This window comes from Lagopus muta, chromosome 16 (assembly GCF_023343835.1).
Source record: "Lagopus muta isolate bLagMut1 chromosome 16, bLagMut1 primary, whole genome shotgun sequence".
Taxonomy (NCBI): domain Eukaryota; kingdom Metazoa; phylum Chordata; class Aves; order Galliformes; family Phasianidae; genus Lagopus; species Lagopus muta.
This window is the reverse complement of record NC_064448.1, coordinates 8,520,949-8,532,607: the sequence shown is the minus strand read 5'-3', so window position 1 is coordinate 8,532,607 and position 11,659 is coordinate 8,520,949. Positions and strand designations below refer to the sequence as shown.

At 48.6% G+C, this 11,659-nt stretch overlaps 2 protein-coding genes across 23 annotated transcripts in view; one reads left to right on the top strand and one right to left on the bottom strand.

Annotated features, from left to right (window-relative positions):
* LOC125701498 (oxidative stress-responsive serine-rich protein 1-like) overlaps positions 1 to 10,413 on the top strand; it is a 99,231-nt gene extending 88,818 nt beyond the window's left edge. For 8 of the 22 annotated variants that reach the window (XM_048963606.1, XM_048963610.1, XM_048963607.1 and 5 more), the window contains exons 2-4: positions 6,769 to 6,880; positions 8,627 to 8,734; positions 9,444 to 10,413. In XM_048963606.1, coding sequence (XP_048819563.1) covers positions 6,801 to 6,880; positions 8,627 to 8,734; positions 9,444 to 10,137 — 882 coding nt within the window. In that variant the 5' untranslated portion in view covers positions 6,769 to 6,800 and the 3' untranslated portion in view covers positions 10,138 to 10,413. Of the gene's footprint in view, positions 1 to 3,357; positions 3,560 to 4,092; positions 4,211 to 6,765; positions 6,881 to 8,626; positions 8,735 to 9,443 lie in introns of those variants that run through there. The other 14 variants (XM_048963594.1, XM_048963598.1, XM_048963595.1 and 11 more) reach the window with 7 other exon arrangements.
* On the bottom strand, positions 1,628 to 3,930 carry LOC125701489 (translation initiation factor IF-2-like). The gene is made up of 5 exons (XM_048963584.1): positions 3,661 to 3,930; positions 3,036 to 3,439; positions 2,704 to 2,814; positions 2,071 to 2,136; positions 1,628 to 1,775 (listed from the first exon to the last, which is right to left on the bottom strand). Exons 1-5 carry the CDS (start codon positions 3,928 to 3,930, stop codon positions 1,628 to 1,630), a joined length of 999 nt encoding a protein of 332 aa, XP_048819541.1.
* Positions 10,414 to 11,659: the final 1,246 nt, after the last annotated feature.

Here is an 11,659-nt window from a genome sequence, read left to right as displayed (position 1 = left end):
AAAGCCTGCAAGGTGTTGAAAGCACCAGATCGCAGTGACAGCGGCATGGAGGAATTGAATGGCCACAGCAGAGCCTGAAAGATGGCATGGCGGTCGTTTGATAGCAAGTGAGTGTGGGTGTGATGGATGGAGCACGGGCTGGATGAGGAAGTGGCTGGATGATGGTGGCACTCCGAGCTGCAGTCAGCGGCTCAGTGTCCATGGAGCGCCGTGAGGAGTGGCATTCCTCAGGGATGGGTGCTGGGACTGGTGATGGGGCCGGTGCCATCGAACGTCTTTATGGGCGGCGTGGACAGTGGGATCGTGTGCATCCTCATCAAGTTTGCAGGCGATACAAGCTGAGTGGTGCAGGGGACACGTTAGAGGGAAGGGATGCTATCCAGAGGAACGTGGACGCAGTTAGAGGTGGGCCCATGGCATCGTCAGGAAGTTCACCGAGGCCGAGAGCAAGGTCCTGCCTTTGGGTCGGGGCAATGTCAAGCAGGGCTACGGGGTGGGCGGAGAATGGCTTGAGAGCGGCCTCGTGGAGAAGGATTTGCTAGCGTGGACTGAGGAGAGATTGGGCGTGAGCTGGCAAGGTGTGCTTGCTGCCCAGAAGGCCGACGGAGGCCTGGGTTGCATCAAGAGAAGCGTGGCCAGCAGGTCGAGGCGATTGTGCCCCTCTGCTCTCATGAGACCCCACTTGGAGTACTGTGTGGTTGTGGAGCCCTGAGCACAAGCAGGACATGGAGCTGTTGGAGCAGGTCCAGAGGGGGGCCACAAAGATGATCCGAGGGCTGGAACAGCTCCCCTAGGACAACGGGGTGAGAGAGCTGGGGCTCTTCAGCTTGGGGAAGAGAAGGCCCTGAGGTGACCTTCTAGCAGCATTCCTGGACTGAAGGGGGTCTACAGGAAAGCTGGGGGGTTCTTGTTATAAAGGCGGGTTGCGCCAAGGGGAAATGGCTTTGAACTGGAAGAGTGTAGGCTTAGACCAGCTATTAGGAAGAAATTCCCTGCTGTGAGGCTGGTGAGGCACTGGGACAGGTTGCCCAGTGAGGCTGTGAATGTCCCCACGTGGGAGGCCTTCAGGGCCAGGCTGGATGGGGCTGTGAGCAGCCTGGTGTAGAGGGAGGTGTCCCTTCGTGCCGCAGGGGCTGGGAATGAGATGATCTTAGAGGTCCCTCCCAAAACAAAGCAAACCATTGTGTGATTGTATGAAACTGTATACAGTTTTTATTAGAAAAAGAGAGAGTAGAATACAGGCGAATGTGCATTAGCATGAAGTGATGAGGGCAGAGTGAGGCAGGTCTCCTGTGACAGAGCGCAGTGTCTCCTTCTAGAGCCATAAATGCCCAGCGTGCTCAGAGCTGTTCCCTGCCGCCATGTCAGCCTACATCCCCTGCTGGGGACAGCGTGCTGCCAACATATGCCGGGTCAGCTGCTCTCCATAGGGACCGGGCAGCAGCACGGAGCAGTGTGAGGTGTCCCTTTATGCCGCAGGGGGTTGGAAAGAGATGATCTCAGAGGTCCCTCCCAAAACAGAGCAAACCATTGTGTGATTGTATAAAACTATATACAGGTTTTCTTTTTATTAAAAAACTAAACTGTATGACTATGTGACTCCCTATGGCTTTCGTTTAGGAATACATCATTTCAGCCATGGGAGACATTTTCTTTGGAATAAATAGTGCTCCAGGTATCCTGTTAGGTCTTCCACACTTGTATCATCTACGTAAGTGTGGGCCTCCTCAGAGTAGAACGCAGGTGAACTGGAGGAGGCTGTTCCACACATGGATCTGTTAGGCATGGATAAGGAAAGGCAATCCGAGGTTTGGCTGGTGTGTGTTAGAGTGAAGTGATGAGGGCAGAGCGAGGCAGTTCTCCCGTGACTTCCCCAACGGCCCTTCAGCGGTGGAAGCTTGCAGAGGTTCAGTTGCGGCTCTTCTGTCACGGCTGGCCTCAAAGTGAGAATGCTATCTGTGCTCTGTGCCGTGTTCTGCTGTAGCACAAACACTGGAACAGATGGGAGTCTTTGCTGTGTCTGACTGGGTTTTGTGTTTTGTGCTGCAGTGTATAAGCATGGGAGGATACAGGACAGGAGACCTGGAACGTCTCTGCCGTGAGAGACCGGCCGATCCTCCGGAGGTCCTCTCACACCTGCAGGGTCAGAAGAGGTGAACTGGTAGGTAAATATGGAATCTGTGCCATTGCTCACAAAGGTGTGTAGCACAGCCAGGGACATCTCATGTGGCTTTTGGTTTGTTTTTCTTTGCTTAGAGAAACGAGACGACTGCTGGTGTACAGTCTGTGCCAGGAACGGTGCGAGAGCCTGAAGAAAAACGGGGCTCTCCCAAAGGAGAGATACGTGCGAGCACTCCTGTTTTAAAAGCGCTTGCCCCCGGATCTTTGGTGATTAATAAACTGTCCTTTACTGAAGGTGCTTTGTCTTGGCCACCGTCATTCCATACTGAACTGCAGCGCACAGCGTGGATATCAGAGCTGGTGGCAGCACAGCACTGAATATCCAGGTACTCTGCAGCACGCGAGAAGGTGGGAAGGGGAGGGCGCGAAGGTGTGAGACTTGAAGGGAGAAGGTTTGCTGTAGAGGGGCGAGGAAAACGTACTCTGAACCACTTGTGTGAGAACTCTCCCTGGCACCAGCGAGCAAGTTTTAAGTGACCGAAAGCAGAATAAACGTGGGGTGCAGCTGACGCTGTGCTTTACCCATTCCGTGCTTCCTGGCAGACGGACGGTTGCGGGGCTCCGTCTGCATCTCTTCTCCTCGGCGCCGTGAGAACCGTCCCGTCGCCCGCAGGCTGCGCCGCGATCCATCTGCTAAAAGAGAGAGCGCCGCGTTACAGCCGTGCCTGAGCGCGCGGTGTCAGCATCCCGATTCGGCCCCACGGCTTCAGGTGCCGGGCTGCGACGCTTCCGTGTGCGGCCCCGAGCTCCTCTGCAGTCAGCGGTGAAGGACGGGACCGGGCAGAGCTCTGTCAGAGCGCTCTGTCTCTGCTGACCGCGGTACCGGCAGCCGCGCACCGCCCCGCGCCGCTCACCGCGCCTCGTCCAGCCGCAGCCTCTTGAAGGCCGTCCGCAGGCTCCGCTCCGCCTCGTCGTCGTCGTCGTCCCGCTCCTCCTCCTCGTACCGCCTCTCCTCCGCGACGCGGCGAGCGGGGCCGGCCGTTAGCGGCGATGGCGCGGCCCGCACCCGGGCGGCCCAGGGCCCGGGGCTTTCCGGCCCCGCACGGCCGGCCCCGCACGGCCCCGAGCCCCGCGTCGCCCCGCCGGCCGCGCCGCCCGAGGCGCGGGGAGGAGCCGCCCGCAGCCAATGGCCGCCGCGCACGGCGGGAAGCGGGGCCAGCGCCGCGCCGGAGTAGCGCGCTTGCGCGGGGCCGGGCCGGGGCCGCTTCCGGCTGAGGGCCCGCATCCGGGCGGCGCCGGGCCGCGGAGAGGCGGAGGGCTGGAGAGATCCGGAGAGCGGTGAGATCCAGAGATCCGGAGAGGCGGTGAGCGGTGAGATCCGGAGAGCCGTGAGCGTCCGTTGGGCTCCGTTCGCGTCGGCGTCGGCTGGGCGCTGCGGGTTCGTTGCGGGGCGCGCGGAGGTCCGCGAGGGGTCGGGCGGGACGGCGCTGCGCCTCGAGGCGCGGCCCGGTGCTGGGGGCGCCGCTCCGTAAGGCGAACCTTGCGGCGCGCTTTGCTAAACGTGCTGCGGGCTGAGAAGCGCTCCTGCCGCCGTTCTCTTAGCGGAGCGAAGGAGAGGTCCGGCTGGGTATCGGCAAGGGGTTCTTCGCTGCGGGGCGGCGGGCGTGGGACGGACTGCTTGGGCGGCGGTGGCGGCGCTGAGCTGCCGGAGTTGGAGGGGCATCGGGACGAGGATGTGAGACGGGGGTCTGAACTGGGGCGTTCTGTGTGCAGCCTGGAGTCGGACTCGACGGGCCTTATTTGTCCCATTCTTATTTTGTGCTCTATGTAATACAGCGTTTGTGTGTTTCAAAGGTAGAGATTACAGATTAATGTTGTATTTGTGTAGAAGCTGCTTCTTAGCCGAGGAAAATGCTTTGTGGAGCTGGAGCTGCATGTGTTACCACAGTCGGGGCTCTTACCACTGTGAGTGTCTGAATAACACCGTGCTTGGATGAGCAGCACACAGTCAGGCTCTGTCCCAGCCTCTTTCTCCAGTGTTTGTTTGCTGTGTGACTCACAGGACAGCGTGTGCCTCAGTGTTTTTGTGGTACGTCATCCTTCTGCATGTGTCATAATGGCTGCCTGCAGTAAGGCCTGTCCAGCTGGAATGTGAGCAGAGCAGGCAGCTGGAACGGCAGCATGGGGAGCTGTCTCCAAATGGAGTTAGAATGTGCAGGAGCAGGAGTTGCCAACTCATATCTGCTTAAGCAACTAAACCATTGAGGTGCTGATTGCTCCTCTGTCCTTACCTGCACTTCTTATTTTCTGTGCTTCAGAAAAAGTAGAGTATTTCCTGATTTTTCAGGCAGGGCCTTGGTGTTCCTGTTGGTACCCATCACTTCTGGTCGGGCACTCGGTGCTGCTGAGCAGAGCCTGACTGTGATGTTTGTACCCTCTGTTGAGGTACTTGAAGGCATTGATGAGAATCTCCCTGAGCCTCTTCCAGGCTGAGCAGCCCCAGCTCCCTGCCTTTTTTCACATGAGAAGTACTTCACTGACCAAACTTGGTTGCCCTACATTGGACTCTTTCCAGTAGCTCCATGTTTCTCTTATACTGGGAAGCCCAGAATAGGGCTCAGTGTGAGCTGGTCAGTGCTGAGCAGAGGGGAACAATCACCTCCCTCCATCTGCTGCCAACACTTTGCCTAATGTAGCCCAGAATATCATGAGCCTTCTTCACAGCGAGGGCATACTGTGGGCTCATTTTTCCTTTGGTATTCACCAGGAGTCCTTGGGCCTTTTCTGTCACGCTGCTTTACAGCTGGGTGCCTGGAAGTGCTCTCCAGGGACAGGACTTCACAGCTCCCATGGCTGAGCTGCAGTGAGGTTGCTGTCAGACCATTTTTTCCAGCCTGTCAGGGTCTCTCTCAGCAAAACCCTTGGGTGTATCTACCCCTCTTGTCCATAAGATCAGCAAACTGAGGGTGCAGTATAAGCCATGGATCCATAACGACGATGTTAAGCAGGAGTGGACCCACTGTTGACTCCGGGGTACATTACATTACTGGCCTCCAGCCTGACCCTGCACAGCTGTTTGCCTCTTACTGCTTGGCTCATCCAGCCCACGCCTCATCAATTTCTCTGTCAGGGTCTTAATTGAAGGTGGTGCTTATAAGCCTTGCTGAAGTCAGAGTTAAAATATCTACTGCTTTCCTCTTGTCTGCCAAGCCAGCTATGTTTTCATAGAAGAAATTGGTCAAGTATGATTTCCTCTTGCAAGTTTAAAATAAATAAATAAACCAAAAGGCCTGAGATTATGATCTGGTCACAATCCCCACAAACCTGTGCAGTGTGGGAACCACCAAACAGCCCTTATTTCCAAAAGTACTCAAGTCAATCACTGGGACTTGTATCCTGCTGTAAGGTAGCTTTGCAGAGACCGGGGTAGCAAAACACCTGTGTGCAAAGAATTTAACGTGTGGCAATGGAGGCTACGTTGATGAAAAGGTTTTTTTTTGTTTCAAGCATGAAATGAAACAGCAGTCTTGGCTACCAGGGTGGTTATGAAAGTTTTTTTGGATGGCTTAAGCAAAGTTGGGGTTGGCAGTTGAGATCCTTTCTCAATTTTGACCTGTTTCTGTTGCGAGTTTACTGCCTCTGATTTACTTAACTCAGAATTGTGCATCTACATCTTGTAAACGGAAAGCAAAGGCAGGGTGAACCAGAAAATGTGTTGAGTGGGTTGGTTGGGTTTGTTAGTTTGTTAGCTTTGTTGGGGTTTTGTTTTGTTTTTATGTCAAGTACTTAAGTTAAAAAAAAAAAAAAGATCCTGTATAGGCTGAGTGCAGCATGCAGAGCAATCACTTCTGAGTCTTGCTTTCCTGTTTCTTCTTCCAGCAGTTCAGGGTGTATAATCAAAAACAGCTGCAGTTTAACTCTCTTAGAGTGTTCTGGGATAGTATGAATGTAATTGAAGTGAAGTATAGATTGTCTAAATCTGAACAGCTTAAATAAAAAGCTAATGCCTTTTGAAAGCAGTCTGTTCTTTTGTTCTTTTCCTTTAGTCCTCCACGGTGGCAGTAGCTGCAGCAGGTCATAGGGCACATCCGAAACCTGCGGGTCTAACATGAGGCACTGCACTGCTTCCCCCACTTGTAATGGAGGAGGAGAATTTAACCAAACACCTACCAAATGCTTGCTTAGCAGTCTTGTCTTCAGAGCAGTCTATTTTTGTGGGTTTTTTAAGTATTACTCTATGTATGTATAATATCAAGCCTCACTGCTGGAAATAGCTGTAGAAAGCTGTGTGTTTCTAATGAGGTTGTTTTCTTCTCACCATTTCTGGAGGTATTCTGGTAGCATCTCTGAGACAAATGGAAGAGTCTGCCTAAGCTTTAATAGATGTGCAAGGTGCTGTTGACCAGACTTTACTTTAAATTGCTATTTCACCAATGCAAGTGTACAAGAAGAGACTGTTCCATTCCTGGGTATCATAAAGCTTGTTCTGAATTGACTTTGAAAAACATTCTACTAGAATGACCTCAGCTGTGTGCACTCAGTTTGCTATTTTGAGTTTATTTTCATGTATCATGGTGCTGCTGGGCAACTAATCTTTTTAACATGGCATTTGTTCTCATTTTCATGTTTCTTTTCTGTTTTTAGCAGTATATGGTAAACCAGCAGTTCTGACCACCTTAATGATGAAAACAGAAGCTAAGGATGGAGAGGAGGAAAGCCTGCAAACAGCATTCAAAAAGCTGAGAGTTGATGCAGCTGGGTAAGTAACAGCATGGGGAGGTACAGAGTTAACCTTACAGAGGGACTGAGAGGGGAACACCCCTACTGTTACATCTGAACAAGTGAAGTAATTTCAGAAGGTCAGGCACTGAAAGCCTTCATTGTAGTTCGGTTGAAATAAATTCACCAGCTGTAGGCTGTGTTTCTCAAGAAGTCATGATTTGTTCAATCATCCTTAGCTCTCAGCAGCAGACCTAATGATAAGCAGCAGTTGACAGCTTGCTTGATCTGAATTTTGGCAGGATTCTGGCTGTCCCAGGTTGTGCCTGCGGCTCTGGAAGTCAACGTGTGATCACTGCTGTACAGGCTGCCTTGAGATGAACTGTTTTTCCCAAAAGAGAGATATTCCTTCCATATCAGTGAAGGAGAGCATTAGATGCAATGCATGATTCCCACACAAACTGTTATCGTTGATGTCACTTTCAGGCTTTCTGTTTATAGCTAAAAATGCTAACTGGAAAAGAATGCTTTTTTGGTCTTGCTTCATGGGAGATCCGATGTGTGGCACTTAACCCTTGCTGTCCTGGGCAGAAGACAAGCAGTTTGTGTCTTCTGTTAGCAAAGCTCTTTTTTTTTTATCAAGAATAAGCAGATAGTTTCTATGTAGTTCTTTTGCTGCTGATGAATGTGTATTGTTACATATGGGGCACTAATTTCAGTGGGCTGCAGGCTGTAATGCAGTTATACTGCTGACCGAAGTACAGCTGTAAGGCAGAATGTAAATATCAAGTTGGTAGTTGGAATTCCCTTAGAAGCTAGGTGGCAAGAAGAGAGACTTCTAATATTATCTTTCATTTAAGTAATTAAGCTTGTTAGAAATCTGTCACCACCCAAGTGCCTTTCATTACTTCAGTATCTCTAGTCCAGAAGCCAGGTCAGGCATACTTTAATAGTGGTGGTTTTTGCTCTTGACCTTCAATTTACTACTGTGTTCATGGTTGTAAAATGGAAAACAGCAGGTGCTTGAAGAATAGCTTAGTCTCCTAAATACCAGTTAGTGCTGTCCTTCAGTGGCACATGAGGACTTATTTCCATTTCTTGGGAAGTCAGTCCTGCTTAAAAAACAATTTAATGTAAGATTGCTTGATCCTTATCAATGCCAGATCAATATCTGAAGTCGCAGCTTGAAAAATGGCTTGTGCTATTGTCACAGATTGTTGGAAATCTCATTTTGGGGTGGATTTATAGCACTAGAGAAAGGAGTACGTTTTCTGTTTTGTCTGACTGAATAAAAGTTGAAAATTTGTCACAGTTCTGTTGTTGAAGTGGGTGAACTTTTGGTAATATGAAGAGTTTCAGCTTACATTGTCCTAGACAAAGGCATAAGTGTTCTTCAGATAAACAAAGTCTATTTATGTCCGAAGAACATTTATTTTTAGGAAAGAATGGTTTATTTGTCTCTGAAAAGGAGGCACATCTCTTCAGTGATGTTTTTTCCCCTCTCCTGGGGGAACTGAGGTTCAGCTGTTCTGTGTGCTTCCACACTGAGGAGTGGATTTTGGATGTGCAATCTCACTGCTGTATGGCATCAACTTTGGGGGCAGTTTGTTATACAATTTTCTGGCATAGAACTGCGTAACGCTGCCTGAAGATCTGTGTTGTCTTTGTGGGCATGTCATTTTTGAGCCATGTCAGAAATGATTCGGGTAATTTTATGGGAAGAAAGGTCACAAGCATTTCCATGCTTGCTAGCTAATCTTTGCTATTAATTGTTCATTTTTCACAGCTCTACTGCTTCTCTTTCTATTGGTGAAGGGACACGAGCACTGGTTAGAGCAGCAGCAGATGAAACCAAACCTAAGAATGCTTGTACTTCTAAGGATACCTGGCATGGGTAAGAGAAGTCTGGGATTGTCAGGCTACTTCAAATGTGATTATGATGAAAATGAATTTTAAATAGCCAGTTCTTCGGGTAACCTGGCCTCTAAGTAAGAGCTTTACATTTATTTTTATTAAAGAGCTTGTTTAAAATACTCTGCAGTACTTTTTTTTCCTTGTCATATGACGGCTGTTCTTATTTACAATTACATGAAGTGAAAGGAAATGCTGGTCAGCTAAACGTTGTAGATGATTTTAATGTAACTGTGGACTACTGTTTTTCAACTACACGGTCATGAATGCGTCTCTTTCACTAGCTGTTAAACTTTGTGGAAGATGTCAGTGTGCTACAGATGCTAAATTAAAAACAATTCTTGATTGTGTATGCAGAACTTCATGCATCTTTGATTGTAACAAAGATGTTCTTGTTGATTTGTGCTATCTTGTGCTCTGTCTCTCTCAGAGGTTATCTTACATGCTGTACTCATCTTTTTTAACCCTAAAAGCACACACTTCAGGATTCATTTCTCAGCTGTTCCTTTTGTACATTTTACAGGTGCTTGACTAGAACAGTGTCAAATTCCAAGATAGTAGAATACCCTCAGCAAATACTCCGAGCTTAAAGCTCCTGCATGCAACACTAGATATTTTGCTGATGTTATCCTTAGTCCAACAGTGAGTCGTTTAGTGAAACTTCACTCACTTTTTGTTTCTTTCTCTGTTAGGTCTGTGAAGAAACCTTCCAGAGGAGCTGTGAGAACTCAGCGTCGCAGGCGTTCCAAGTCCCCAATTCTTCATCCTCCAAAATTTATTCACTGCAGCACAAAATCACAATCCACGTGCAACCAACTGATGCACAAAGGCCAGATTGATGCCCCAGCTGATGGCAGTGCATTTGGAATATTAGTCCCAAAGGAAGCTTGTGCACACGAACGATGCAGTATTGCCTCAGACATTGGCCAGAAAAGAGATGGTGTCGGTTGTTCCGGAGCCTCTGTTGCACAGTCCACGTCAGTGAACACACAAGAAAATTCTCCCACTGCCATTTCTTTAGTATCTGAAGCAAGCCTAAAGACTGCAGAGCTCTCTGACTTCCGATCTGTGTCCAAGCTGAACAAGCATAAGCCATGTGCCTGCGTAGATAAAGCCTGTCAGTGTAAACGATGGCAAGAAATGGAGGTGTATAAATTCTCTGGCTTGCAGAACACTTTCACGTTGGCATCTGATAGAAGAACAGTTGCAGAGGATCACTCCCAGTCTTTGCTATCGAGAACTCCATCGAGTTCCCCACGCTCTTGCTCTGAGCAAGCCAGAGCCTTTGTGGATGATGTGACTATCGAAGACCTTTCAGGATACATGGAATATTACTTGTATATTCCAAAGAAAATGTCTCACATGGCAGAAATGATGTATACCTGAAAACAAGGACTGCTAAAAACAGAAGGGTGGGTGGTTTGTACATGTCCTTAGTCACAGTCATGTGAGATGGAACCTGATCATTGCTCACTGTGCTTGCAATAAAATCCTTTCTTCGCATCTTAGCTGATGTTCATTATTTCAGCTGGACAAATGCTAGCTTCAGCATGATAGTTTAAACTTGGAATAGATAATGAAGTAAATATAGACAATGTGTTTAGAGAGTATCTGTCTATGCTTGAGTCCTAACATGGGAAATTCGACTTAGTTTTCAAAATCCTTCTGTTTGTTGGGAGGGAAGTGTCTAGGTTCTTAGTGGTTAGAGCTGTTGGAGAACTTGGTGTAATTCAGCTTCTTTGAAATTGCTTTGACCCCAGATTGTAATATCTAGGTTTGTATTTCTGGACGTTTCTGCCCCTGGTTTTATTTCATAAAGGATCATGACCATCTCCTGTCTTCTCCTTGATATAGTTTGTACTCTTGGCAAATCCAGGAGGCAGAATCTGCTTTTCATGGGAGAAGGAATTCTTAGTTCTTTGTGCCTGAAGAGAGGCTTTACTTCTGACCACCTAAACAGGCATTCTCCTTCACCTGTCTGATACTGAGTTAGTCCCTAGGTTAACAAGGGAAGACTGACCGAGTTTATCCTGATCTATAGAGCGTATTTTAGTGGAAAATGTAAAGCAAGTGTAGCTCTTTATTGAATGTCCTGCAGGCCTTGGAGGTTTATCTGCAGCACCAGAAGCACCTACTTTCTTCAGGGGTGTTGTTTCACTTTTATTACTCTGTTAAACTGGAGGACACTGGTCAGTGCGTTTTCAGGAAGGCCAACACAGTGCTTGTTGGCTTCAGTGGTCCTCACTTGCACAGTGTTTTTTAGCTTTGTACAACTGCTGTACAGCACCAGATGTAACTACCCAAGCATAAAGACCCATGGAGCAAACAGTTGCCAGCTGCACAGCTGGGGAAGACTTGAGCGCTGTATTTTCTTCCTCCTCCAACCTTTACTCAACTGCTGTCACTTCAGATGCCCTGTCCAAGTCCAAAGTCCTGGTGCTCTTCCTGAAACGTACTTCAGAAATAACAGCTTGCTATACTTAATGAGTCAGTACAGTCTGATAGGTCAGTGTGTGTATGGCAGGGGAGTGTCCTATCAGATACTGTTTGGTGAAGGAGAGATGAGCTGCACTGTTTGTTTGCTGCCTGTGAGATCTGGAGAGGAAACAGGCAAACATTTCTTGGGTGTACCTTTGGGTTGTTTGTTGTCATCAGAAGTTCTGACATCTGTCCCTTATATGTTGTTTGCATTTCCCTTCAATTCCCCCGTGCTCAGCTGTATTTCTGCCACTGGGATTTTGAATTCAAGGCAAAAGATGAAAGGTATTTCCAGTCTAATATTGCTGTTTCCCATTTCTTAGACAATCACTGCAGACTTGCGCTTGCAGGGTTTAGGATTACAATATCAGGTGCTCAATATCACTGTATAAAGTGGATTGAAGCCCAGGAGGAGATATAAAGAAGATAA

Excerpts from the sequence above, each read along its gene's own strand:
- LOC125701489 (XM_048963584.1), bottom strand. The coding sequence starts at position 3,930 with ATGGGACAAATAAGGCCCGTCGAGTCCGACTCCAGGCTGCACACAGAA. Across the intron at positions 3,440-3,660 it reads TTAGCAAAGCGCGCCGCAAG|CCCTCCGCCTCTCCGCGGCC; the intron begins GTTCGCCTTACG and ends GGATCTCTCCAG. Across the intron at positions 1,776-2,070 it reads CGTTCCAGGTCTCCTGTCCT|ATCCATGTGTGGAACAGCCT; the intron begins GTATCCTCCCAT and ends CATGCCTAACAG.